Source organism: Exserohilum turcica, assembly GCF_000359705.1.
Source record: "Exserohilum turcica Et28A unplaced genomic scaffold SETTUscaffold_5, whole genome shotgun sequence".
Lineage (NCBI taxonomy): Eukaryota > Fungi > Ascomycota > Dothideomycetes > Pleosporales > Pleosporaceae > Exserohilum > Exserohilum turcicum.
Window position 1 is genome coordinate 1,874,584 of NW_007360266.1, and position 27,752 is coordinate 1,902,335.

The 27,752-nt window shown below is 52.3% G+C and overlaps 8 protein-coding genes across 8 annotated transcripts; 3 read left to right on the forward strand and 5 right to left on the reverse strand.

Moving 5' to 3' along the window:
* Nucleotides 1–1,465: 1,465 nt before the first annotated feature.
* On the reverse strand, nucleotides 1,466–2,046 carry SETTUDRAFT_33803 (uncharacterized protein; the record flags this gene model as incomplete). The annotated part of the gene is made up of 2 exons (XM_008030641.1): nucleotides 1,466–1,859; nucleotides 2,009–2,046. 2 exons carry the CDS (start codon nucleotides 2,044–2,046, stop codon nucleotides 1,466–1,468), a joined length of 432 nt encoding a protein of 143 aa, XP_008028832.1.
* A 524-nt stretch (nucleotides 2,047–2,570) lies between these two features.
* Nucleotides 2,571–4,159, reverse strand: SETTUDRAFT_180634 (uncharacterized protein; the record flags this gene model as incomplete). The annotated part of the gene is made up of 3 exons (XM_008031019.1): nucleotides 2,571–2,894; nucleotides 2,947–4,053; nucleotides 4,106–4,159. The coding sequence occupies 3 exons, from the start codon at nucleotides 4,157–4,159 to the stop codon at nucleotides 2,571–2,573; spliced, it is 1,485 nt and encodes a 494-aa protein (XP_008029210.1).
* A 548-nt stretch (nucleotides 4,160–4,707) lies between these two features.
* On the forward strand, nucleotides 4,708–6,144 carry SETTUDRAFT_95010 (uncharacterized protein; the record flags this gene model as incomplete). The annotated part of the gene is made up of 1 exon (XM_008031020.1): nucleotides 4,708–6,144. One exon carries the CDS (start codon nucleotides 4,708–4,710, stop codon nucleotides 6,142–6,144), a length of 1,437 nt encoding a protein of 478 aa, XP_008029211.1.
* Nucleotides 6,145–6,387: 243 nt separating this feature from the next.
* SETTUDRAFT_140136 (uncharacterized protein) lies at nucleotides 6,388–7,806 on the forward strand (the record flags this gene model as incomplete). Its single annotated transcript, XM_008031021.1, has 2 exons — nucleotides 6,388–6,539; nucleotides 6,586–7,806. 2 exons carry the CDS (start codon nucleotides 6,388–6,390, stop codon nucleotides 7,766–7,768), a joined length of 1,335 nt encoding a protein of 444 aa, XP_008029212.1. The 3' UTR covers nucleotides 7,769–7,806.
* A 462-nt stretch (nucleotides 7,807–8,268) lies between these two features.
* Nucleotides 8,269–9,852, reverse strand: SETTUDRAFT_43275 (glycosyltransferase family 2 protein; the record flags this gene model as incomplete). Its single annotated transcript, XM_008030684.1, has 2 exons — nucleotides 9,484–9,852; nucleotides 8,269–9,363 (listed from the first exon to the last, which is right to left on the reverse strand). The coding sequence occupies exons 1-2, from the start codon at nucleotides 9,628–9,630 to the stop codon at nucleotides 8,269–8,271; spliced, it is 1,242 nt and encodes a 413-aa protein (XP_008028875.1). The 5' UTR covers nucleotides 9,631–9,852.
* Nucleotides 9,853–10,831: 979 nt separating this feature from the next.
* On the reverse strand, nucleotides 10,832–16,955 carry SETTUDRAFT_156037 (uncharacterized protein; the record flags this gene model as incomplete). The annotated part of the gene is made up of 6 exons (XM_008031022.1): nucleotides 10,832–10,890; nucleotides 10,946–12,374; nucleotides 12,430–12,813; nucleotides 13,481–14,917; nucleotides 15,186–16,540; nucleotides 16,616–16,955. The coding sequence occupies 6 exons, from the start codon at nucleotides 16,953–16,955 to the stop codon at nucleotides 10,832–10,834; spliced, it is 5,004 nt and encodes a 1,667-aa protein (XP_008029213.1).
* Nucleotides 16,956–20,204: 3,249 nt separating this feature from the next.
* Nucleotides 20,205–20,733, reverse strand: SETTUDRAFT_164858 (uncharacterized protein). The gene has a single exon (XM_008031023.1). The coding sequence runs from the start codon at nucleotides 20,516–20,518 to the stop codon at nucleotides 20,231–20,233; it is 288 nt and encodes a 95-aa protein (XP_008029214.1). The 5' UTR covers nucleotides 20,519–20,733; the 3' UTR covers nucleotides 20,205–20,230.
* Nucleotides 20,734–24,409: 3,676 nt separating this feature from the next.
* On the forward strand, nucleotides 24,410–27,313 carry SETTUDRAFT_140144 (uncharacterized protein; the record flags this gene model as incomplete). Its single annotated transcript, XM_008031024.1, has 3 exons — nucleotides 24,410–25,228; nucleotides 25,265–27,190; nucleotides 27,245–27,313. The coding sequence occupies exons 1-3, from the start codon at nucleotides 24,848–24,850 to the stop codon at nucleotides 27,311–27,313; spliced, it is 2,376 nt and encodes a 791-aa protein (XP_008029215.1). The 5' UTR covers nucleotides 24,410–24,847.
* Nucleotides 27,314–27,752: the final 439 nt, after the last annotated feature.

Sequence of the window (27,752 nt, forward strand, 5' to 3'; positions counted from 1 at the left end):
GACAGCAGCAGCGCGACGATTACTTTGTGTTTAATAGAGATTAATAGAAGAAATAGCAAGCTGAATATCTGCTTTATTTAAAGCTAATTGAGTAGCGCTACGTTGAGCTATTGTTCGTTGAGATAGGAGAGGTGCGCAGGTTTGGTGGGGTGCGGCGCTCGCTTACCTGCGGCGCTCGCTTGCCACATACGTTACACCTGGTTAATTCACACTTTCTGCGCATTGACCATGAGCGCGCGCATCTCACAAGATCGTTACTTAGTGATCCATGAGCCTTTACGCCACCAAAGCCTAGCTCCGCAAATCACAACGGATCTGACACCCAGCATGCGCATAATGTTCCCTGTAAATATAGCATCCACTATAACTGGCTGCACCACAAAAGCAACACTACCATGACTCTGTCCACTATAGTCCCGCAAGTAGGTATTTTTAATCGCGAGCTCTGGGTGACTTTCCTTTTTCTGCTGTGTGACAGCCACGCACGGAAACAAGATTTCCTTCTGTTCCCTTCATGCCGCATCTGCAAGTGCATTCTCAGCTTCCGCGCATCATCTATGTAGTCCGTCTTTTGCATAGCACGTGTTGTCAAACTAGAAAGCGGGTATCTCTCTCTTTCTCTCTCTGTATGGCAACATGAACTTGAAATGAAGAATCTATCATAAATAAAAACATAGAAAATTACACATCCCGAAAGACTACCCGGTACCTAAGATGACTAACAGCAGCTTGAGCTGCGTAATAAATCAGTCATGTGATAGACGCTTAGATTGCAGGACAGAATCAACAAACTCGACGCTTACTGGCTCGAAGAAGCCCTGCTGCTGTGATTTGTCTACTACCTACATATATGTGAAGACGTTAGGAATTTCCGTCTTCAGTTAGTTACGCGAAGCCACTTGGTTACAGGCTGGATGTTCGAATGGCGTGAATGGCGGGAATAGCCAGAATAGGCAAAATAACAGCAAAGCAGCTAAACCTGCACCCCTTTTCAGCACCGCCACGAGCTGTAGGGACGTTTACATCATTAATATGAGAGAGAGAGAGAGAGAGCCTGATCATGTGCTGACAAAGAGCCTCACACCACATCCAATCAGCGACATAGCGCCCCCTCCATCCTCCTCAGCTTATGCACTCTCACTCTTCTCTAACGCCCCCCCCCTCCTCCTCCTCCTCCTCACCTTTTTTAGTGTGCCCAACGACGACAACAAATCACAATATTGCTACACAAAAATTCGGTACTTACATATTACCAGCACTTTGTTTCAAGAATGGTTACACAGGTTGGAATAAAAACTAGTCTACAATAAGTGGGTAGGTTTTTGCCACAGCCCAAGTCCACATACATACACATTTTGGTTACAAAAACGATACGTCAACGTTGTCTTTGTACCTGGGACATGAAAGAAAAAAATAAACAAATGTATCGCGCACAAATGAAAGGTGACAGGAAGCAAGCAAGCATTTACTTTGACTGCTGAGCGAGCCAGCCATCAAGTTGCCACCGGTCGTGCATGAAGGACTGAACAGGGAGCTCGAAGCCCAACTCTCTGCCTGCATCCTGCAAAGCGCGTGCGCGAACAGCCCCCTGTAACGCATCGAAACCGGCGTCGTAGCGCCCGTTTTTTCGGGCCAGGCTGGCAGGTGTAAGAAGTTTGCCACCACTGGTAGCTTGGTCTGTGCTTGACGTCGTCGTGATGGTGCCCGTAGTCTGGGTCTTACTAGCGGATAATGTGGAGATGGCATGTGACGCTAACTGCATGGGGAGTAGCGGACGATGTGTGATTGGCGGATCGGCAATAGGCGAGGATGCTGACCCTGGCTTCTGGTTCCCTATGCTATCCAGGTGGAGTTGGGGACTGTAGTGTGCAATGTCGGACATTAGAATGGAGACAATAAATCATTATTAGGGAGACATTCAAGAATGAAGGTCCCTTTGTTTATTGCAAGTGGAGCTATGGAGGCGCTGCATAGTTCTGCTGGCTGGGAGAGCAAAGGATTGACTTACGGGTACTTGGTCTCTTCGGGCATCTCGCGTTCCGACATGGTTATTCGGGGAGGGGGGATAACACTGATACGCTGGTTGCTACCGAGAAAATAAAAAGTTAGACTTATAATATGATGAAGAGTCCGTATTGTGCGCCCAAAAAAAGCATCTCATGCGTGCACTGACAACTACCCTACTGAGCGTTCGTCCTTTAAATATGACGATCGTGTTTAAGGATGGGCCGCCCACCGGGCAGCAGGCAGCCAGGCGAAAAAAAAGGCAAACACAGAACGAATTCCTTGGATTCAGCCACCATGCGCCTAACATCACATCATGCCGCCCGACAAGGCGTCTCACCAATCACCTGCTTCGGTTGGGCACAAATATGGAAGCCCCGCATACTCTATCTCAGCCCATGCGATCACAGTGTGATGAACTGCCGGTCGCCTTGTTTTTTCTGGTGGGCGCACCACTTGCGGCCAAGCAATGCGTGCAGATGCACGCCTGGACTATAAAAAGGGTGCATCCCCATAATGTCGCCTACACAGCCACCCAAACCCCAAGTTTCCACCCAAAATCATTTTCAATGTCTCTGCCGAACTTCTACCTTGAGCACTCGCTTCTCCCAGAAAATAAATGTCTTTTGTACGCCAAAGTCATGCACCGGCCCCTCCGCTGCCTCGAGGTTAAATGAAAAGAAGACGCGCGCAAGCGTCAGCCGCATGATTGCCCACGCAAGCTTCTGCCCAATGCACTTGTGTCGGCCCAGCAGGAATGGCTCAAAGGCATCGAGGCGATCAGAGGGAAATGGCGAGTTGGGCAGAAAGCGCTCTGGCACGAAGCTATCAGGGTCGGTGAAGTTGAGTGTCGAACGAAAAGCTGGATACTGATTCACAGATACAAACGTCTACACCATGTCAGCCCACACAGTCTTGCATAACCTCGGGAGTATGACTTACGTTGCCTGGTACGTATCGGCCGCAGATATTCTCGCCGCCTCGAGGGGTGATACGAGGCAGTCCTACAGCTGCTGGCGGACCCATGCGAATTCCTTCTTGGATCACGGCAGAGAGATAATCCAGTTTCGCAACCGTCGCAATAGTGATCTCGCTCTCATTTCTAAAATTCCCACGGACTTCTTCAACCACCTTGCTCAGAGCAGCTTGGTTCTGCAGAAGCTGCGTAATCACCGCGGTCATGGCTGTGCTCGTGGTTTCGCTACCGGCAAAAATGAGCAAAGTCATGTTGGCCTCGATCTCATCTTCCGGGATCTTGACCTCGCCCTTTTCTTCGTTGTACGCCATGATTGAGCCTACATAGTCTTGAGCTTTGGCCTTGGTCTCCATGGCGAGACGCTGCATGAACTTCTCATGAGCTAGCTCTCGGTGATATGCCATCTTCTTCATGACGTTTCTCGGCATGGCAAGCTTGAGCAGCTTGTTCAGCGGACTGAAGAAGTTGATGGACGCCATGAGGGCAATGCCTTTTCCAAAACTGCAGCTGATTTCAACCCAGGGATGTGCACGGCCGTCGGCTACACTCCCGAATGAGTCTCCAAAGGAGAGAGAGCCCGATATGTCAAAGGTCAGCCAGTTGAACCAACCTTTGAGATCGAGCACCGCGCGCCCTTGGCCTTGTGCAGTTGCTTCGCTGAACTTCTGCATCATGAGATCAACGAGACCTTCGAGTATCGTAGCGTGTTCAGCGATTGCATGTTCAGTGAATGCGGCGGCAAGTGCTCTGCGGTTTCGCAAATGCGTTGCTTCATCGGTACTGACAATACTAATCGTATGGTGTTCTTCCTCTTGCCCGGCCCATACGCGGTTCTTTACAATGTTGCGGTTACCGTATATGTCTCTCCAGGCCTCGGGATTGATATAAGACAGCTCATCAGGAGCAACCCGCACGACTGGGCCATAGTGTTTATGCAGTTCGTCGAGTTTAAGATGGTACTGCCCTGATTGCAACGAGTGTGACCATGCGAGGCGAGTGGCAGCCCATAGTCTCGGTCCAGGATAGTGTCTCAGAGGATGTAAAAAGATATTGTATATAATTCTACACAAAATCTATAGTAGTGAGTAAGACATCCTTCTTCGATTGTGAAGTTGAGCAACGTACTAGAGAGGTAGCACCAAGTGCCCCGTAAACGACAATGTTCTTGATGTGACTCATGGCAAGTCTGATTCTTCCGTGGCGGATTCAATCATGTTTGAAATGAGTTTATATACCATTTGCCAAGTGCTCCAAGCCGGACACCCGACTGTCGGCTTCTCGGTGTCTCGCCCATCAGGCTGAGAAGCGACGTCACTCCATCCCAGAATAACTTGCCCGACATACGCTAACACCAGCCCAATTAGATTATGAGATTCACATGTCAGTACTACGTGATCGGCATATGCTAAGAAAAAGAATCGCAATGGAAAGAATGAAGGAGAAGTGTACTTGGTGGTACAAAGCGGGAGGCCTGACGCTAGGAGATTACATAACAATGTTCGGCATTCCTCTGCCTCCGACTGCGTGTGGAGCCGTTCCAGTCATGACCTTTTCGGATCCCATTCTCGTTTGCCTTTTCCTTGGCCATACCAAGAATGGCGTCTTTCGGAAACTTAACCTCTTGATGACTTTTGCACGTCTATTCCATCATCAAGACGTCTAAGGGATATTTATCATTGCCCGTCATTCTGAACACTTTCTTGCATGTTCCGTTTGCGTCACTGTCCATGGATTCTCCAAACATCTCCGCGTATGACTCCGCTGCACGAATCTGGAAACAATTAGGTCTTCCGGAGGTTGCTTTGGCATCACTCGAGTTGCCACTAGATGCTGAATGCTTCCCGTCTTCTTTCAAGGTCGATGTTCTCGCACAGTCAACCATTGGTGTATCTGCACTTGCGGCAGCTCTTTACTGGTCCGTTCAGCACAACAACACCATACCGCGCGTCGTTGTTCCAGCCGAGCATGCGTGTGTCGAGTTCAAATCTGAGCGACTTTACACTCTTAACGGAGAATCTGCATCCCCACCCTGGGGCACCATTGGTGGACTACACAAGGCTTCTGACGGCTACGTCAGGATTCACGACTCTTTTCCGAACCACCGGCGAAATGCACTACAGATCCTAGGATTGGGTTCTGATGCCTCCAAGGACGATGTTGTAAAAGAGGTGGCCAAGTGGAAAGCTGTCGAATTAGAAACTGAAGCTTTTCGAAGAGGTGCTGTCATCGCCGCAGTGCGATCTCTTGAGGAATGGGACGCACTACCGCAAGCCGAAGCTATCGCGGATTCTCCGATACTGATAAACAAGGTCACTCACACCACCCCCTACATACCTTCGATGCCACCAGTGGCAGACAAATGTTTACAAGGAATTCGTGTAGTTGAGATGATCCGAGTAATCGCCGCGCCAGTTGCGGGTAAGACACTAGCCGCACATGGGACAGACGTAATCTGGGTCACGTCGCCATCTTTGCCAGCTCTTCCAGACCTCGACATTGATCTATCCCGCGGGAAGCGCACGGTACAGCTGGATATCGAGAAGGAGGAAGACAAAGCGACGCTGTTGGATCTACTTTCCACAGCTGACGTCTTCATTCAGAGCTATCGTCCTGGAAGCCTTGCGGGGAAAGGACTATCTGCAGAAGAACTCCACAAGACCAATCCAAACTTGATCGTGGCAAGCCTAAATGCTTATGGTCCATCCGGACCATGGAGTAAGAATCGTGGATTTGACTCGCTCGTACAAGCTTGCTCTGGTATCAATGTTGCAGAAGCTCAAGCCTACGGTGGAGACGAGCCTACACGCGTGTTGCCATGTCAAGCTTTTGATCACGGTGCTGGATACCTTTTAGCAACCGGTGTTATGGCCGCACTGTACAAACGCGCCACCGAAGGAGGTACATATGAAGTGGCGGTATCGCTGGCTGGCGTCATGAAATACCTACGGTCTTTGGGTCGCTACGAAGGTAAGAGTGGTTTTGACCGCAAAGACTTTGAGAAAGCGCAAGATGTAGAAGAGTACCTTGAGTCGAGAGATACGGCCTTTGGTACTCTGAGGGCTGTCAAATACGCTGCGAAGATTTTCAACCTTGATGTCGGATGGGATGTCATGCCCAAGCCCCTGGGTAGTGACACTCCTGTGTGGCTCCAAGGTCATCGTTGAACATGAGAGTAGCATGGAATTAGATACTGTTTCTTCATGACACAACAGGCTTAGTCCAGCATGCTATATCACTCCACAAAACCCAGTTCACACGCACCTACCATTGACGTCATATCGATCGCGTACCTGCATTAGGCCTACTCTCAACACTCCGCCTCGTCACTATTTCTCATCATCGACGCTTGACTGACTTTTTGAACTGCCAACCCTCAAACTGAAGCAATACCGAACTCTAGAGTTACAATGGCAGAAGTAGCAGCAGGCGCATTCGTAGCAGCAGAAGTCGTCGAGCATACGGCAGAAGCAGGTTACGCAGCTTACCTTGTATCCAAGCCAACCCTACCTCTCAAAGTAACGTTTACGCGTATAGCTACAGCCAAAGGCGACTCTTCAGAGTACGTAACCTACTACTCTGTCTCACACACTCAAACTGACCATCAGACGCTCCTTGGCCCGCTCCAACCATACAGTCACGGTAATCGGCAACAAAGCATACATCTTCGGTGGCGACACGGCAGGTAATGTTCTCGCCAGCAACGACGTCCATGCCGTCACTCTGGAGAAGTCTGGGAAACCAGAGATGGACTACAGCATGATTCCAGCACTGTCCGACTCTAAGAATAAGAAGACACCACTGGCGAGATCCAACCATGCAGCGTGTGCTTTCCACGGCAACGTCGCAGTGTATGGTGGTAGCGATTCAAACGGGGAACTCATCGACGAGAAGTCTTCGGTGTGGCTGTTCAGCCCAGAAAGAAAGACGTGGGATATCGTTGAGTCATCGCAGAGCAATGATATTACCACTGGCCCCGGACCCCGTCGTAACGCGTACCTATTTGCACATGCGCAGTACCTGATCCTATTCGGTGGCATCGACAGCTCAGGCGCCCACGCATCCGATCTCTGGCAGTTCGACGTTGCCGCGCGCTCCTGGACTCAGCTGCCCACCGCGCCAGCCGCAACATCAAACGCAGCGCTTGCAAACGGGCAGCTATGGCTGGTATCCGGTACCGACGCGCTGAGCAGCCAGCTACACCACATGAGCCTGAGTTCGTCCACCGAAGAAAAGAAATGGATCTCCTCCACTTTCCCGACGAACCCCCTCGCCCCAGGTCCGCGAGCCCGCCACAACGGCGCTTTACTCCCCGTAACCACGGGCTGGGGCCGCAATTACCTCGTGCATGTGCTGGGCGCCCGCGACTCCTCCTCTGCCTCAGACTCTGCTTCAGATGTGCCCAGCACCACGGACCCAGAAGATGCAAGCCACTCGCGCGACATAACACAATACAGCGATACCTGGGCGCTCCAACTTCCCTCGAGCGACGTAGACCCCAAACCCGCTGCAACACTCAAACAAGCCGTCCACCCCGCGAAGCTCAAAGACGCCGTTCGATCAGTCTTTGGCGCCGAAACAGGCCATCTCTCGTGGGCCGAAGCCGTGGTGCAAGTGCCGGGGGACCAGCAGCTCGACGAGCAGTTGGAGGGCACCGGAAAGCTTCATCCAGGCCCGCGCGCCTTTTTTGGCGCCGATGTCGTGGAGGCAGGGCACAGCGTGGTGTTTTGGGGTGGGCTGGATGCCAAGGGCGAGAGGGTGGGCGATGGCTGGATTGCGCAGTTCGAGTAGGTAATGTATTTACGTTTTGGTCTGAGACAAGTTCTGCTGTGTTGACATTTTACTGTGGGAATTTCTCTTGCACAAAAAAAAACAGGTATGAATTGGGGGAATGCATATTCAAGTGTCGTTCCACACCGTGTGGTGTGTATCTACTGTGATTGTCTAGATAATATGTATGAAATACGTGTATAATCAATACACATTTGTTAGTCTCGATGTATTCTCTACAGATCAGAGTATTTCCTTACATATAGCTACTTAGCTGTATTAAACCTCAACTCCCAAGTACCTTACTTGCTAGTTAGTTAGGAGTCTACTTACATACGCAGTTTTAAATCTCAGATATATGAATGCTCCGCACCCTACATATACTCTGTTTAAAACCTCACTCAACACATGTATTCCACATACACACACACACACACACATAGTGCAGACTCCACAAAGGTATGAAAGTATGAACAACAACAACAACAAAAAAACACCCTCTATTCACTCAAATCTAACATCTAATCTCTGCGATAAATGCCGGCTATCCAGCAGGCCCTCAGCAGGGCGAGACCCCAAGCCATACCAAGGCTATCCCATACGACATTGAGTTTGCTACCCATGACTTCCTTCCAGCCAATAGCGACCTCGATCATAGCGATGTGCGCGCTTTCAGCCAGCATGAGCATTTCGACGTCGAAGATCCAGCCTTCGGAGTGCATGTAGGGGACGATGTAGGGGAGGGATGGGCGGGAGAAGAGTTTGAAGCCGCACTGGGTATCTTTGATGCGTGCGGTGGCGGGCGGGGTCATGATGCGGAGGAGGAGGTGGAACGAGTGCATGAGGAAGTTTCGGAGGCGCGATCGCTGGACGACGGCGGCGCTGCCGACCAGGTGCGCGCGAGACCCGATGGCCACGCCGCGGCCGTGCTTGTCTTCGATGCTCTGGCAGCCTTGGACGAGAGCTCCGAGGTCCGAGAAGCGGCTGGCGCCGTCGGCGTCGGCGAAGACAATGTAGCGCCCACGGACGTGCCGCATGCCGTGGGTCACGGCGCCGCCTTTGCCTCTGTTCTGCTCCAGGCTGATGACGCGGATGCTGCCGTGGGGGATATGCGTTGAATGCGGTGTCTTGTCCGTCGACCATGGGCCGGGCTTCGCCTTGGGATGCAGACTGAGCTGGTGCTCTTTTGCAAAATCCAGCGCCTTGTCCACCGTCTTGTCCGAACTGCCATCATTCACAATCAGAATCTCCCACCCCTTTTCGCTCGTGCCGCCCTTCTCCCCCGCGTGCGCGTCGCCGTACTTGGATTGCAGGTATTCGACGGCTTCCTCGAGCATGCCTTCCAGCCGGTCTTCTTCGTTGTACGCGGGCACCACGACGCTGATGAAGAGCTCTGCCTCTTCAATTGGCATCTGCGGCGGCACCACCACCTTGCTCCCTGGCTCTTTTGCCGCGCGTTGCTTAGCCGCCTCCTTCTCTGCGGCCCATTTGTCCAGCCAACACGGCAATTCCTGGGGACCGCTTCGCGCGCCATCGGGCAGAATCGTAATGTATTGCTTCTCCGAGCGGCGAGGGGGGCGCGGTACAGGCGCAACCAGAGTCAGCGCTACGTAGGCCTATTGTCGAGGAAATGTCAGTCGCAAGTTTGCATTATAGACCCTGATCCTACACACACACACACATGCATGCGCACGTGTACAGGTACATGTACGTATGTGTGCTTGTACCAGACTTACCCAGAACCCCAGCGCACACAGCAAGAAGCCCAAGCCTACGCCCAGCACCCACGTCGGCGGCATTTCCACCGCCCTCGTCGGAAACGACTCAAAGCCATACCCAGCCCCAAACGCCTCGGTATCAAACGCGCGGTTCTCTCTTGACATATTTCCGTGTTTCGTGTGGTGAATGGTAAATCAAAGTAAGAGCGTCAGAGCGAGAGAGACAGAGAGCCGCAAGGACTCCCCAAAAAAAAGCAGCCGTTACCGGAAAGCCCGTGACATTGAGCGAGCGAGCGAGCGAGTGAAGGACGGAAACGCGAGGAATCCTGTCCTAGTAGTATTCGTATAGTCTAAAGTAAAGCCAAAATAAAATAACACACAACCGTTGTGGGCACAATGGCGGGATTTGCCCCGACGTACGTATGTATGTTAAAGAAAGGGCTGCAGCCAATTGGCACGAGAAGATGCAACGTGGAAGCTGACGTACTTACATGCAGCGAATGAAGCAACTTTACACTAGCTTCCTCTCCCCCCCGTCAGCGGGCCGAGGGGCAGCGCCGCCGCGTTAGGTAAGCCCCCATGTGCCATGTCCGCGCCCTGCATTCGGGGGGTACAGGTAATATATTAATCTAGTAAAATAGCTGTTCTCTACAGCTGGGGAAGCTTAAATTGCGATGGATTTCCCTAGATTCTGCATTAGATACGACGACTGGTGTGGAGTGTATTGGCGTTGTGTATGCGGGGTGAAACGCTGATACTTACTTATCGCTGAGGGGTGAGATGACATGAGATGGGACTGGGTAGGGTGCGAGGTGCAGGTGCAGGTGCAGGTACAGTAAGGTTGATTGATTGCTAATAGTGGAGTGATGTTAAAGTTTGTATACACATACTTGGGAAACCTTAAATAGGGACAGGTAGGTAAATGGAGTCATGGTGGTGGTGTGACATGTGTTAGTATTGCACGGAATTCAACTAAGTCGACCAAAAATCTTGCAGTGAAGTAATAGTAACGTTTTCTTGAGTACACGGCAGAGTTTGGAGAGAGTGTGTGTACTCTCAGCTGACTACATATTATTGCAAGATCCCAGAAAATAAAAACAGCAAGCAACAGCAGCAAAAGGTCTACGCGTACAGCGCATGCATCGATAATGCAAAGCCAGAAAAAAAATCACCCCATCCGTGTATGTGTCGGTACCTGGTATATGTTGCCCCCCCACCACCATATGTATCCTCCATTCAATCAACTCCCAAACCAAAATCAAAAAGTTGCGAAAACGGTGTCAAAAGCGGGCATTTCTGCATCCAAATCAACCATTCTACTAGGTCTAGCAAAGCATGAAGACAGCAATAATTCGACAAAATTTTCTTACTCATCGCGCTCATCTTGCGCCAGTCTTGTATACTTGCTCTCGTCGTTGATATGGACTGCAAACACGTTAGTATTCATTAATCATCAAAATGAAATGTTGGTATAACGTACCATGCGGACGAATGAACCAACTGCACAAAAACGCCAGGCCAAACGTGGCAGCTAAACACACAAAGACCGTCTGTCTGTAGCTCGCGACCGTGGCGCTGTATATGCCATTGAAAATGGTTGGGCCGAGAACGCGTGCAACAGCGTGCAGCAAGCCCGTGGCGCCGAGTAACTGGCCAACCTGATCCTGCGGTACGTGTTTTGTCAAAGCCGCCCCAAGTGTAGGCGACCCTATACCACCGACGGAAGCAATAGCACCAGAAAGAGCAAAAAGCTCGCCTCGGCGTACAACGGCGTATCCCAGATATCCCATCATGTCGAAGAAGATGGCAAGGCGGATGATGGAGAGATCGAATAAATCAGAGCCCGAGCTGCGCGTACGAGCCGCGCCGTTTTTGCCGCGGAAAATGCGTGTGAGAAGCGGCAGGATGACGAGCAGAGCGAAGACACGACAGCTGTTTGCGATTGTGGTGAAGCGGCCAGACTCGAGCTCGTGCCAGTCGAATTGGCGCCGCGTGTAGACCAGCACGACGCTCATGGAACCCATGGCGACGCCAAACATGATGGTGTCGGTGGCAGCCAGGAGAGCCAGGTTCCAGCGCACGGCAGACGAGGAGCCGGGACCCGTGGGCCAGAGAACCTTGAGTGGGCCAAAGAGATTGACGGAGCGCAGCTGGTTGATCCAATCCGACGACGGGTCCTGTCGGTCCAGCTCTTCCGAGTACTTTTCGCGCGCCGCGTCCTGGCGTGCTTTGCTGAGCGACTCTGGAACAAAAAAGGCAAGGAACACAATGAAGAAGAAGTGGGCGCCCAAGGCCATGTAGAAGATGAGAAGCACAGCTTCCGTCTTGCCCACGTACTTTTCCCGCGCATCAATAATGTAGCCCGCAAGCACGGGTCCGATGGCAATGCCGCCAAACAGACAGGCGTGAAAGTATGAAAAGGCTACATTTCGCCGCTGGGGCGAGACCACGTCGGAAGCATACGAATGCGCGCAGGCCATGCCGACAATGAAAGAACCGGAAATTCCCTCAAGACAGTAGCCAACGAGGATCCAGTTGACGTGCACAGTCTCGGGGAACTTTGCAGCGAGAATCGTAATGATCTCGCCAAGCAGCGTGCCGCACGTGTTGGCAATCATAAACTTCTTGCGTCCGTATCGATCTGACAGCGCGCCAATCTTGGGGCTGACAATGGCTGACAGCATGCCCGAGCACAGGCTGGCGTAGAGGAGGAAGAGCGAGGAGCGCGAGGAAACGGCGTCGTTCTGGCATCGATCTTGGCCGGGGTCCATGGGCGACGATATGGGGTCGGCTGCCAGCGCGGCGTAGTAGTCCTCGCAGACGAGATCCATGATGAGGTTGATCTTGGGCACGATGATGCCGCCAAAGGCTGTGGTGAAGAGCAGAAACGGGGGGAGGAGCCAGTAGATCTGTGCCTGTCAGCCATCGTCGACGTTGTGGTATGGGGGGTCGTCATGGGCCTACCGAAGGGCGCTTCCACCAGGGAAGGCCTCGGAAGTCGGCGTCTCCAGCCCAGGCATCCTCTTCGGCTGCGTCGCCGTCGCCGTGGTTGCTCCCATAATCGTCGGCGGCGCCATTCAGGAGCGGCGCGTCTTCGTGGTCGTTGTCGCTGTCCGGGCCTGGCGACGCTGCCCCTGACTTTGGCGACCTCCTGGAGCCTCTGGCACGGACTTGGATCTCGCGCTCAATATCGACGTCCTCGGCGAAGACTGCGTCTGTAGTGGTGGCCATGTTGGGGCGGGTCTTGTCGTCACCCTGTGCTGGGGCAGACGCTGGGGTCGTTATCGCAGATGGTGGGGATCCGGGGGGGTGAGGGGTGGTGTTTTGCTCACGACGGCGTGCGCATTGCTGTAACTCGACTGCTTCTTCTGTTAGTGCCGTGTCCATTGAGGGCTAGCCAGCGCTCCGCGAGACGGTAGCGTCATGACAAGTAAGTAACTGGGTGCGCCCGTAGTCATGTTCGGCTTCGGACATTGCGCGCGGCTTCAGCTTACCAAGAATAGAACGCCTCTCGCTCACTCACGTACACAGCCCGCGCCGACAAGACGGTGATGGGGCCACGAGGGGAGGCAGAGAGTTGCTTTGCGCTCGACGGGTTGTCAGCGACATTCCGCCAGCTAGCGTTGGGCGAGGCGGGGGCATGTACATGTAGGGGGAGGATTCGCCCGCCTCAAATCATACAATCGTCATGACGTTGGCGTCTTCGCGAATCAGATCGCGGCGGCGGCCGCGTCCACCTGCCGAAAGCCTATCTAGCATGCGTCCAAGCCGCATGAGGCTGACCAATCCTCCCTCCACTTTCGGACACGATTTTGGGCGACATTATTAATTGTCAGCTGTCCAGCACGCTTGGTTGGTCGCCAACAAGACAGGCAGCCGGCTCCTGTTTCGGGGCCGTCTTATCATGCTGCTCGGCGTATAGCGTCAGAACCCCGCCATGATGAACGTCGTCGTCGTCGTCGACGTGGTCGCGACGCTTTCATTCACGCGCTAAACTATCTCGCCATCTTCCCACCACCCACTGCAGGTCCTTGAGTCGCGCCGGCTTGACGAGATACTGGTCCACGCCTGACGCGTACGCAGCATTGCGGTCCTTGTCGCTCGACAGGCCCGTCAGCGCGCAGATGTATACGCGCGCTTGACAGGTACTCCGTGCCTCAATCTCCCGTATCTGCCTCGCCACGTCGAACCCAGACACCTCGGGCATCGACAGGTCCAGGAAGATGAGGTCGAACCGCTGCTGTTCATGGCTTTTGTTGTTGTCGCCAGCAGACAAGGCTTCTCTGAACGCATCAATCGCCTTCTGCCCGCCGTCCACCGACGTTGCTGCTGTGCTGCTGCATTTCCGTGCGTACATGTTGAGCACCTTGAGGTTGACGGGATTGTCGTCGACGAGCAGCAGCTTCAGGTCTTTCATGGTGATTCTGGGGAGCATGGGAGGCCTTGTTTCGGGCTGATGCTTCATTGGCTCCCCATTGCCCACGTTGTTGGCTGGGGCTGTACCAGTCACCGTGCCGTCCAACGAGTGCTTGAGTTTGTCGGTGGATATCGCCTCGGACAACAGAGCGTCCATGGTGCCCTTCTCCTCAAACACCTGCTCAATGGCAAGCCGGGATGTCGCCTGGGCCAATCCATCCACCAGCCCTATCCCATTTGCCTTTTCCTTGCGTCTTCCTCTGCCGGGCATAGCCTCGCCTGCTTCTTCCACCGACACACCCAGCTGATCATCGTCATGATGACTGTCGGGGGTTGTAACCCAGTCAGGAAATAAGCACGACAAGGCGTTCTGAAGGCTGGAGAAGGTGACAGGGCCTACAATCGTTGCCATATTTTCCAGTGTGCCGAGACTGGTGTGAAAATCCGGACAAAGCACCAGACACTTGGTGTAGTCAAATGCTCCGCCAAATCTCCTTCTGGCATCCGCCACGTCTTCCTCCAACACCACCAGCAGCCGCACATCCGTACTGACAGACCCCCAGGGCGTCACGGTAGGTCGGAACCACCGGCTCAATCCCCGCATCAGCGACTCCGACAACATTTCGGCGCATCGGCGACCTCGCAGTCCATCTTCCTTGTCCCACCTACTCGGTGCAAATAGGCTCATCTGCAATCGGGGTAAACTGCTAGCCCCAAGCTCGACAATATGGCCTGGATCAAACACGACCCGATTTGAAGGAAAAGTGGTAGTAAAAGTCGAGCCACGCGACTCGTTGGAGTCGACCTTCAGATGACCACCAAGTGCACTAACCGTGCGCTTGACAATAGAAAGCCCGAGTCCGGTGCCCTCGACGAGCGGATCCTCCTGGGAAAACGCGTCGAAGATGGAGTATCTAAGGAAATTCGGACTAATTCCTTTCCCCGCGTCGCTAAAGACAAGGGTGCATGAAGTTTCGCCCACGTCCAAGGACACGCGGACACATCCAGTCGGGAAACTAAACTTGACAGCATTGTTCTGCGGGCGTCAGCATATACCACGCGCTACACCAGATGTTTCTTACTAGCAAGTGTGTGAAAACCGCCCGAAAGCTAGCCAGAGCCACGAGCGTACAAGACAAAGCAGTATTGGTATCGAACAATACAACAGGATGGCGATTCGGTCCAGCCGAAAATGCAGATGGCGTAGGCGACGACGGCCGGCTGTGTGTGCGCTGGCCATGGCTAGAAAGCTGAGACTGCATCGACTCTTTGAGCCGCAGCCTCCGCGCCTCGCCCTGTAGAACGTCTTCGCAGACATCAATCATCTTGGATGTTTGCCGCTTGTGCGGCGTAGCACCTATTGGCGGACACAGCGGACTCGACTGCTGCGTAGTCCGCACACTGGATCCAGTGGAGCGCGTTTCGTCCAGCACCCGCGTTGTGGAGCTGATCTTGCTGAAATGCAACACGCGCTCAATCGTATCGAGCAACAAGACGCCGCTGTACCGTGCTGTCTCGAGCAGATCGCGCTGATCAGTGCTATACGGCGTGTCGGCAAGGAGTTCCAACGCAGACAGGATCCCGTGCAGCGGAGTCCGCATTTCATGTGACATGGAGCCCAGGAAATCAGCCTTTATCCTATCCATGGCCTGCACTTCCAGCCGGCGGACCTGCGTCATAAGCGTGGTGCAGAAGACGGAAATGGACAGGAGATCTGTCGAACTCAGGTAGATTCGAGACTGGTTGTTAGCAAAGCCAAGCACCACTCCAATGTTACGCTCGCGATGCGTGTCCCACAAGGGCATGATGATGATCTGTTGGGCCTTTGGCAAGATCTTGGGTAGCTCAGTGGCTAGGAGGGCGTCGACGACAAAAACCACCCGCCCCGTGCTGGTGGCAGCAACAATGTCGTCCGAGTCTTCCAGCTTTTGCATGATGCAGCCTTGCGGGAACATTTCCAGTAGCCTCTCTGTCAACGCCGGCGATGGATCTCCAGGCTCTTGCTCCATGGGCTCCATGTGCTGGGCCAACACCTTGGATCCATTCCAATCGGGATTGTGGTTGACATGGCTTCCAGACGGGTCTACTTCTTGGATCCTGACGCCGTCAAAGTCAAAGGTATCATGGAGGAGAGTGGCGGCCAGGCGGTACAGGCGCAAGATGGGCTCAGTATACAAGTTTGACACCATGAGCTCTTTGTGATGGGAATTTGCAAGAGGCAGTCCATTTGCTGTGTCAGTGGCTACTCGAGTGCATGCTTCGGCGTCGAGCAACGAGGCGACACTCTTGTTGAATGTCAGCACTCGCTTGCCCTCGAGCGCCTCGACGGCCTGCTCAAGATACTTTGTAATGTGCGAGGCTGTCTCGAACATGTAGGCACGGTCTGTGGCACAGAGCCCCTGTTCCGACGGCTCTTCGCTAAAGATGAAGAGGGTGCCAATGTTTGGGCCGTGGTATGGGTTTAGCGGGACGCCCGCATAGTACCGGAACTTGGCGACATCGCCCTGCACAAACGTGAGGTTCTTGGTTCTCTCTACCTTTGCCATGTCGAGCTCTTCATACATGGCCATGTTGCCCGGCCGGTTCTGCAACGTAATGGTGCGTTCGCACAAACCGCCATGGTGGGACACTGACTCGCAGCCATACCATTTGGTCGAGTCTGTCTCGGGTGAGTCGCTTGATTACAAATAGCGCGTCTTCTCGCGAGAACAGCCCTCGGGTCGGCCACACTCACCTAGTGTAACTTTTACATCATGCATGTTAGTCCGGCTGGCGCCAGACACAAAATACTGAGTGTGGTCGTCCAATAAGCTGACCATGGCCAAGTCGGCGCCCGTTCGGTGCACCAGGCAGCGCAGCAAGGCGGCCAGGGCGCCATCGGGCTCATTAGCAGAGAACCTCTGATGCGGTCTCAGTGGCGTGCTGCTGCTGCTGCTGCTTATCAAGTGCGAGTCTGCGCCGCGCACGTATTGGGCGACAGACGGCAACACCTGGCAAAATCGCCGGACTTCCCACACTCTGGCGCGGCTGGAGATGAAGGCTTGCTGCTGCTCGCTGAGCGCGGATAAGGGCATGCGGGGCGACGTGTTGGACAAAAGAGCGTCTGTACTATACAGACTGGTCCTGGTGCAGAAATGACTCCCCTCCGAACAGTTGGGCAAAGTCCTTGTTACAGTGCCCATTTCCTGCCTTGCGCGCTAACGACGTGACACGTTCCGGACGGGCCGTTGATTATAGTACCATTTGGCCTGCGAATCGTGATTGCTTTCAGTCGCCTTGTCGGCCCTTTTTTTTTCTGCGCTGCCATGCTTGCCTTAGTGTCGGACAAGCTTGCAATCTCGGACGTTGAACGGCATGTTCACCTCGGCTGGGCGAGTTCTGATTATGTCATCATCCACTCGTGCGATCCCCCCTCTTTTGCAGTCCTCTAATACTACATGCACATCTTTCAACTTTTGCAAAAAAAAAATTTGGAGCTGTCCATGCGAATTTGCATGTGCTGGTTTTTCAGGTATCCGAAATTATAGGTCTCCTGCAGAGCGTTGCGCATCCAATATGCGTTACTTATCCGTCATTGCTTAATTCTTTTCCGAGACCTACCTACAGCGAATACAGATGATGATATCCCGAATAGAGTAACTCCTCCGAAACTCACCTCTCTTGCCTATTTGAGAAGAACATTCCAAATCTTGCAAGATCCCCAAAAGAAAACCACCATGGCTGGCGAGTCGGATGGAATATCTACTAAGAATAATCTTCATCCGCATCAGCACTTGTCTCGACACCGTCTAAAACTAGCTGTTCTAGTGTTATTTCCTCCAGCATCATTCCACTGCGCAAATTTCCCGTTGATCATCTCTGCTCATGTACGGCTTCAACCTGCATCCGCCATAATCACAGACCTAGCCAGTCTCCTTGTCCATTTAGAAGAGAAGAAAGAAAATCAGGAGACTTGTCAGAACACCACGCACAAACAAGGATCCTGTACTCGGGTCTTTTTCAGGAATCCAAGCCACGCCATTTATCGTTACCTTTGCGACCGCTAGTGTGAGAATGTGAGCAGCACAGCCACTCGCATCGTCGTCAGCGCCGTGTGGCTGTTTTGCTGCAGCTGCAGAAGCGTGGCGAAGATGCTGTTTTTGGAGGAACGCGTAAAGCAAGGCTGTGTGATTGCTGCAGCTTTACTGTGATGTTTACTATTTGCTGAGGATAACGTTAAGGTGGTCAGCACGAGAGACAGAGCCAGAGCCAGCGCCAGAGCCAGCGCCGCAGCTAAATGTGATCCAAGAAACTGAGACTGGGCAATGAGATCAGAACCAAGGAAGTGGGCCTATATATATACTGCGCCTTTGTCAGCCTCGCTCTCTCCAAGAAAGCCACGGGCGAAAGTTGATCGCAAGGGGCAACAAGCGGGAGGAAGGACACTCAATCTTGATCCCAAGATCAAATAGAGAGCAAAAAAAAAGAAAGGAACAATGGGAAAATGAGGGGAAGACCTCTAACCCCTTAAATTCCTCATCCTTTGCCTTACTCCCCCAGCCGAGCAAACCTCCATCATATCCAGAGAAATAATTGGAAAATCAAGTAATGACTTTTACGCACCACCATCAGCACACCATCTCCCAATTCTTCCCTTTCCCCAAGCTCTCAAATCGGAGAGTGCGTATAACATGTCCGCGCCTTTTTTCTTTCTCTCTCCTACGAGTCAAGAAGAAGCTGAAAAGGCACATATACACACATCCAACCAACTACAGTAACCAACTAACGACTCATACACCCAACACACAGACATAAGTATACCTCCCGCGGCAAGCCTTCCCTTTATGCCGTGCCGCGCCGCCCCCCCCCCCCCGCCCCCCCGCCCGCCACCGTCCGGTGAACGAAGGTAAACAGGCACCACGCTAGCCGCCCCCGCGAGACGGTGCCTGCAGGACTACTGTACATACATTACTTTGATGCGATAGGCGAGCGGGCTATGCCGGGGCCAGAACCAGGACTAGGATTCTACTACAGTATGGAATATTGGAACTACTTACGAGATACTCGCCCCGGGGCTAGTGCTCACCGCCTGGGCTACTTACTTATGACGTGCATACGTACTTGGCCGAAAAGTTAGTGGGTAAGTAGTGGTACGTAAGCACATGTAAGTAAGTACGGGGGGTCTAGCGACGATCCGAAAAAGAAAAAGAAAAATGGGCGTTTTCCCCCGTTCCGGCGGAATACAGGTTAGGACGTCCGGTAAAGTCGGCGGTTGTACTTGGACATGGAGATGGAGATGGAGATGGTGGCTTGCGATTGCGGGTATTCAAGGCATAGGTTTGCATGGATGGATATGGATATCGCTGTGAAGTAACTAGTTACCCAGCAAGCCGCTTCTTTTTTTTTGTAGGCTAAACCATAACCCCCCACCCCTTCCCCCAATTCACACAGAAAGATCGAATGAGTGAGTATTCGTATACAAACTGCCGTTTTCAGCTTGTACGGGAGCGGAGGGCCAATATCCAGGCCTCATCATCATCATGATCCTCATCAGCCTCGTCCTTCCCCCCCCTTTTTTTTAAGGTTCCAGCTTTACCTTTTCCAGGCCACCCTCCGCACTTCTCTCGAAAGAAGGGGAAAAAAGGGGGGGGGGGTTCTTGTGTTCTGATGCCTACTATACGCCTCCGCCACCAGCTCGGGGACTTTATATATCCCCTGATGCAGCAAACGGTAGCCCCGTTTTCTGCACTCACGGGCGCTCCGAATGAGACATGCAGAATATATGCGCACACACGCACTCACGGGTTTAAAGTAATGACCCGCGCGCACGCGTATGGGGGAGGAAAATAGTCAGATGATTGGGGGAGGTGGGGCGGCTGAGCCATCATGACTACATACCACACCATCACGTACTTGGGGCTGAAACCCCAAATCCAACAACATCCCATCGAGGACAAAGATGCGACTTGTTGAATATGTGCACAGACAGCAGGGCGTATCGTACGCGACAAACGCCCCGTGTGTAAGCGAGCCATGGAGCCGCGAGAGAGAGAGAGAGAGAGAGAGAGAGAAAGGGGGGCACCAATTATTCTCGCCATTGAGTGTGCTTCCGGGATACTTTTCAAACTTCAGGCAACCAGGCAAATCTGGTTCGCAAATCTGCGAACTACTCTCTGCTTACACTGACTTACCGCTTACCGCTTATCCACCCACCCACCCACACACACCCCTTCCATCCAATCCCGGACAAACACAATAAAAAGATCCCGTGCGAACGGACCCACCTCCCAGCCTCGCGTGCACTCCCGCTGTGGGGGCCTCCCAAGAAATCAAAAAAAAACGCCACCAGTGTGCATCGTCTTACGTACCTCTATTTTGGCCCCCAAAATGCGCATAGGTGGGTTGGTGATGGAAGTGTGATTGGGAGATGCAGGGGGGTTATGGAAACCGTACAGAGCCGCAGGTGGCCTTGCATATAAAACAGGGGTTCTTTTTTAGTAAGAGACCGAAATGGAGGCCCACGTTGTTGCCTGATTATGGCGGGGGTTTTTTCTGCCTTGCTGTTAGTATAACTGTGACTGTGCAAACCCTTGCTTTGTGATGTGTGAGCCTGAGGGACATATATGGGAATAGGCTGAGACGCTTGTGGTATCGGCATAAAGAATCGGGAACTGCTATTGGTATAGTGTCTGTGTAGGATTCGGAGAGGTTTCTCCGCGCAGCCGATGTGGTTGCTACATAATACGTGTTTGATTTGCACACCGATTAGTATGTATGGCGATGGACTTGGTCCCAGCCTACGTGGGCGGAAAAAGTAATTGTAGAGTCGATGTCAAGAGGGAAAACAAAGGTGATGGACGCATTCCTTCTGAATTGCTGTGTGAAATTGCGGTCAAAAAGCGTACAGCGCATACATACACCTACATACTGACATATGGACATGGTCCAAGTTCCTATAGCACGTGTAAGTATCGGCGCTTTCTCAACGCTGCAGAAGTAAGTAACCTAGCGCTGGCACTGGGTGGCTGGGACCCGAAACTGCAAATGTACCGATAGGTTTCCATCGGATGCATACTGTAACACCTACATTTGTACCTCCCGCATACATACAACATATACCCCACCTTGATATTCCCGGCTTACGGGAACGACCACCCAAGGACGGGTAAATCATCTTCCAAAGCCGGGATTAGACGCGTGTTTTTCTAGCATCTTGGCCCCGGAAGGTCCATGCGTAAGCCATTATGCAGTGTAACCGACGGGAACAGTGACGGTATGTGCTTCTCTTTTTCTTTCTGCATCATGAGATAATGGGAGGGGCAGGAATAGGGCTGAAAGAGGTTCGGTTGCGACGAGTCCCACGATTCATGCAGATAAGAAGATCAGGTTCACGCAAACGGAACAGTGTCGACGCCTCCCACGTCGCGTGATAAAATAGCGTGGATCGGTGATTGAATGTATTGCGGATTGCGTGCTTTTGGCGCATGACGAAAGACACGGGTTAGGAATGAGGAGAAGGCAGCTAGGCAGCCTCGGCGCATGATACTGCATATGCAGTTGACCGTTTGTTTTTGTTCCAGATCCTTCGCATTCTTACTGTGTCTAGGCTGACGGTGTGGTGATATGTGTCTGTCGCTCAAGGTGATCGAGTGGTGGAGGCAAGCTGGGAGGGAGGGGGTCAGAATACCATGGGCGCGAGAGGCCGGTCGAATAAAGGCGATGTTGCCGAAACAAGGCAGTGAGGGGTCCTGAAAGCATACTTGGTCCACATGGTTGGTCCTTGGGGTTGAGGGGCACTAATTTTCAGCCCTGGTATGTGGCTCCCAGCCAACGGAGAGGACTGGACGCCTAGATCGATCTTAGCCTGCCAATAGACTACGACGAGTCTGTCTATACAATTCAGTATATGCTGCGCCGTCACAATAAGGCTGTTGATTGGGATTAGGAATGTGGGTGACAATCTGGTGAAAACTCAGCCTTATTGTCACTGCGGCAGTGATTTGCTGAAGCCTAGTCATCCCGGAGATATGCAGCTGTCACAACAGCGCTTATCGGAGGCATGTAATGATCTCAGACATGCAATGGGTGTGCCTTGTCTAATCACACTACCAGGCGTAAGTATGTCTCTTCCACATTCAAACCCAGAGCTGAGTCGAGAATTGCTTGTTTTGCATCATACATGATGGCTGCACTCACAGCTCATGTTTCCCGGCCAGATGATCGCTTGACATGTGAGGCGTCCTCTAGGTCTTGCCCTTGCGGAACCGCATTGGTCAGCCCTACCGTATGTGTATTTAGCGCTACTAGAAAGTTTAAATCGGCGGAGAGAGGCTCGCATTCCAACCTATTGCCTGCGATAAGCCTAGTGGTTGTTGCCCTAGAAATTACCTCAACGAGTATTACTCCAGGTCGTGTGATGAAATTCGTCATCTAGACGCCGTTCCAAAAGCTTGGTGACTCGTAGAGTTCGTCAGAATCTCGGAGTACAGGGCGAGTTCCGCGGTGGCCTTGTTCGAGTGGCTGGAAATCAGGCTGCGTTGGCATACAGCCCCGCACCCTTCCTGTACCACCATGGCACATTCCATGACGACAAAGCAACAGTAGAGGCAACTGGATGGCTTGACATGAAAAACTGCTTCTTTCATCGAGACTTGCGAGCTTCTGACAAGCGTGACTCCAGCATCTGACTCCAGCTGAAACCTTGTGTTGCCCGAAGCACCACCTGCTCAAAAGTAATCCATCTCTCGCTAGCTGTAACGAGTTAGCTATTTCAGCGTTTTTTTGAGCCGCCAGAGGGAGGCCGCTCATAGTAGACGAAGATCACTAAACCCTAGTTACGCCTGCGACAACGCCAAGTTATCTCTTACTACTTTTCCCGCCGGACCAACGAGGCCGGAAGAATATTTGGAAATGATGATGAATACATGTTAGAATGGTGTGACGCCGGTGTTCTGCTTCTGGAAATTGTACATATTGGGGGTTTCAATCCTTTAGGATCGCATGGAGGACAGGGTACTCCGACGTGATATTCGCAACGTTGAGTTTGTCAAGAATAGTCCTGAGAGCTGAGATACGTCAGTTGAAAATCTAAAACTGGTAGCGATGCCTTAGAGAACCATAAGGTAGTGATGCTATAATCTTCTGTCCTCGGCCAGGATACCAACTAGCATGATGTAATAGTACCATAATACTGCCCAAGTTCAAGGTACAGTATCGTTGTAGTGAATACGCCAATTTGTGATCTACTAGCCCGGACCGGCCAATTTCTGATTGGTAGCACAATCGTACATAGGCTGAGGCGTAATTGTATAGTTCGGTAGATGGACTAATGCCTGCCCTGTCTCAATTACTAGCCCCAGAGATTGGGCTGAAGTCCGCCATAGAAGGACCGTAAAGGCTGAAAGCGCTCTTGATATTACTTTGGATTTGCCCGGAAGATTATTTCGCGAGGCCGAAGAAACCGCCCTTGCCGCAGCAAATGGCTCTTCGATACGAAGTTTGGGCAGCCGCGAAGCCTGTCTAGAGGATGTGTTGTTTGCTGCATCCGCATGCGGATGAGTAGTTGTCTGACTGGTGACACTAGAATGATGAAGTGTTCTGCTCTTTTCTGGTTTGAGCCAAACTCGTGTGACTAGTGTGCATGCCTTTATCTCGCATCTCACCACGTGTACATTCTCCAGGCACAGTCTCTCAGTGCTTTGGCGAGAGCATTGGAGGACCTATGACTCTGATTGGAATATGGACATTTCAATGAAGCACAGCGTGCGGTTGCAATGACGATTGCGTTACGTGGCATGGGTGGGGAAATAAGGTACACCTCCTCATCGAAAGAAATCGAACAGTACTAGGCCGAATACAGTTAGAGACTGTTCGATTTCTTATGATGAGGTGGTGGGTATTTGCTTCTGTGCCACACTTGACGCGCGCATAGTACCATGCCGGTCTCCAGCTGTTCCAATAGGAGAAGACTGCTCATATGTCTGCCTTTTGTCCTCAGGCAGCCTCCCTGTTCCAGTGTTAGCAAATCCTGTGAGATGGTCTGGCCTATCATTTTTACATGTTTGTAGAATTTGAAACTCCAGCAGCGTTTGTTGCTGTGGCTTTCCAAAGGAGTCTCTGGTGGTTGGCCTTGGTCGAGCTTGAGGGATCGCGGCTGGAGTCAGAGCGAGAAACAAGTGGTTCTTGGTCAATAGATTCAGCTTTGGGGTGCTCTGGGGCTATGGGATGAAAGCCTCGTCGTGGTAGTAGAATTGTCGAGCTTGGTACAGCGACCTGCGTACGGGTGGGTTGAGCGAAAAGTCGCCGAGCTCACAAACAGGCAGATGCCCACCACATTGCCTGACAGAGGGCTGAGACGCTGGAGGACTTGAGTAAGATGCATGTGCAATTGTGGTGGTGCGGGAGAAATCCGGAATTGGCATGCAAGTGAAATGTGGGTCCGTGGTTGCCTTTTTTTGCCTGCTGCCTGGTGGGCGGCCACTTGAGCCGCATGTATATGTATGTGCTCACCTACTAAAGGCCAACACACTCACACACTCACAACAATGCGACAACAACAACAACAAGAACAACAGCTCCTCGCGCCGTAAACAATACGTTTTTGCTATCTTCAGGGCGCTCATCTCATCGCGCGCGAGGTCGCTGTGCTGTCGCCGGAAACGTCGCCATCGGCCCTCACCGGTTTCTTTCAACCACGGCCCCGCAACCTGCTTTTGGCCCCCACCAGCTCCCCGCTTGGCAGCGTCTCTGTGTGCAAACTGCGCAAATTCAGCAGCATACAGCTCCGTGCAAAGTGCGATAGCTGGACTGGGTGAGTATTCGGCTCAACTTCATCTCGAGTGCGCACATACAGACGCTTGGGTTATGTGGGTGTCGTATCCAAGACCACCAATCATATCACACCGCTCGAGATCGCTTGATACGCGTCAAATACGCAGACGAAAACAGCATCAACCGGGCGACTACACCTGAGGCACATCGCTACAGAATGGACAACACAGGCGATTACATCCAGTCCCAGTTCGCCAAGGCGCTGAGGACCCAGAAAGGAAAGGCCGAACTGGCTGCCACTAGTGTGCATCGTTGCCCGTATCCAGAGCATGAGGGCCGTGTATTCCAAACCTTTGAGCAATTATACCAACACGGCAAGGCCGAACATTCCTCCGACTTTGAGGGGCTGCACTTGCAGCATGCGCGCAGGAAAATCCGGGAACTGGCTGCAAAATACAGGCCATGTGATCATTCGTCCAACGCAACCGCCGGCGACCGGTCTGCCCTTGACATTGGAAACCTCACCATAGACTCGGGAAAAGCACTTGGTACAAATTCGCCTCCATTGGGAAAAAAACGGCCAGCAGACCAAGAGGCGGTTGGAAGGAGGGGGAAAGCCCAAACTCATGGCGAGGTGGCTGACTCGGATTATTCAAGAAAAATTCCATACACCGTTCCTGGGGATAGGACAAGGCCAAAGTCACAAGATCCTCGGCTCTTCGACCCAAAGCAAGATACCAAAGGCGCCTCATCTCCTTACCACTCTACGCCCGAGCCATCAAGCGAGTGGTCGGCCGAAGCTACCAAAAGCATTAACTTCCAGTCTCCACAATCTAAATCCCCGGCTCACGTACAACAACGAAGCGCCCCCCAACCCCGCAATGCTCCTCGCCAACCAGGCATCATTGAGCTCCAGCGCCATGACCCGCGTTATCCTGACTTGTTAATGCAACCTGACAGTCGTCCTATTTCACAAGAGCAACTTGCATCTGAAGTCAAGAGCATCTACGCTGGGCTCACCATGGTCGAAACTAAGTGTATACATGTTGACCGCGCCCAGGTGGCTGCAATACAGGACCCTAATACAAAGCTGCCACCTGACCACTGGCAGGCATTGATTGCCCTGCATCGTACGCTCTTACATGAGCATCATGACTTCTTTTTAGCTAGCCAGCATCCTTCTGCCTCGCCAGCTCTGCGTCGTTTGGCTATCAAGTATTCCATGCCGGCCCGTATGTGGAAGCATGGCATACACTCATTTTTGGAGCTACTGCGGAGACGTCTTCCTGATAGTATTGATTACATGCTGGCCTTCATCTATTTGGCGTACCAGATGATGGATTTGCTGTACGAGACTGTCCCCGCCTTTGAAGACACCTGGATCGAGTGTTTGGGTGATCTTGGGAGGTACCGCATGGCAATCGAGGATGAGGACGTCCGTGACCGCGACACTTGGGCTGGCGTCGCGCGATCTTGGTACACAAAAGCAGCAGACAAGAACCCGACTGTGGGACGATTATACCATCATCTGGCAATTCTGGCGCGTCCTAACGCTCTCCTGCAGATGTATTACTATTCTCGGTCTTTGACGTGCGTTCGGCCGTTTGGAAACGCACGTGAGTCAATCCTGACGCTTTTGGATCCTATCCTCGGTCGCAGTACCGCCAGCTTTACCCACGCCCTCCCGATTGATTCCAGCTTTATTAAATCACATGGCCTCCAGTTTTCGGGATCTTCGGCAAAGGAGGAGGAGCCATCAGACGAGTTCTTGGGGGCCAAGGCTGAGTTCCTAGACAACCTCGACAATCACATTGGTCGAGTGGCCGCAAAGTGGAAGGACCAGGGCGTATACATTGCTGTTACGAACATTGCCGGCTTCTTCAATTATGGAACTGACAGCAATGCCTTGCGGCAAGCTTTCCTCATTGAGCTCTCAGCCAAAACAGACAACTCGGCTTCCACCACTATCGAAGACATGCCACGCACAGCGTCCACAGTCGACCAGCAGGATCCCCTTCAGCCTACCGTCGCACCAGGCGAGATCAACGAGCACCTCACCCAGCTTGCCTCGCGACGGACCTTTAAGAACGCTAAACTTCTCTTCAACGATACGTTTGCTCTTGCTCTCCGTCGTCTCGGCGACAAGAACGTGCTTCCTCACGTGCACATCACGCTTTGTTTCCTTTCGTCGCTCGCTTCCTTCACTTCCAGCACATACGTCCCCACGCTCAACAACGACATTCCCTGGGCCGACCTGGCCGCCTACCTAAACGCACTCTTAAAAATCGAAGAAAACCACATGCAAACACCTTCTCAGAACACGACTGCAGACATCAACGCCCTGCTCGCTGCAAACTTGTTCCCGGCAGCCGACGAACGCAAAGACGAGCTCCCGCTTCCCGAAGATTATCTCGTCAGGGGACTCGTCTGGGTAGAAGACTACTTTCCCAAGAAGTGGTTTGACAGGGAGCTGGACGAGGAGGAGCGATACCTCGAGCTGGCAAGCACAGTCAAGAATCGTATCAACAGGGTGTTGAGGCTGGGCTATACACTTGCAAAGGTCGGTTTTTTGTTGGTGACTGGTACGATTGCCTACTAACTTGCTTCACTACAGTACAACCGATGGATCTCATACGACATGGACACACATACATTTTCCGTTGTGGCTCCTCCTGCGGAGTGATGCCACAGCCTGCTCATTCCTGTTCCCGGGTTTCTTTTTTCTTCGCCGTACATACATTTATTCACTGTACATGATGAGCCTTTCTTCTCCTTCACCGCAGTGCCATCGTTGCTGCACTCGGGTATTCACGATCGGCATACAATTATTATTATTATTATTATTATTGTAGTTTAACGTCCTTTCTCAGCCCAAAGGGCTATATAAGACGTGCAGGCTTAAGGCCTGCAAGTAACTACGTAGGCTAGAATTTAATCTAGGTACAAATTGAGTAGGTACAATGTAGGGGGTTATCTAAATGAAGGTGAGGCTCGTAGCCTAGTAGTTTTTTAGTGAGTAACTCTCTCAGATCTTTCACTTTAAATGAGTCTTCCTCTCAAGTTTTAACGAGTAACTCTCTCAGTCGAATAGGTAGTTTAATGAGTAACTCTCTCATGTGGGT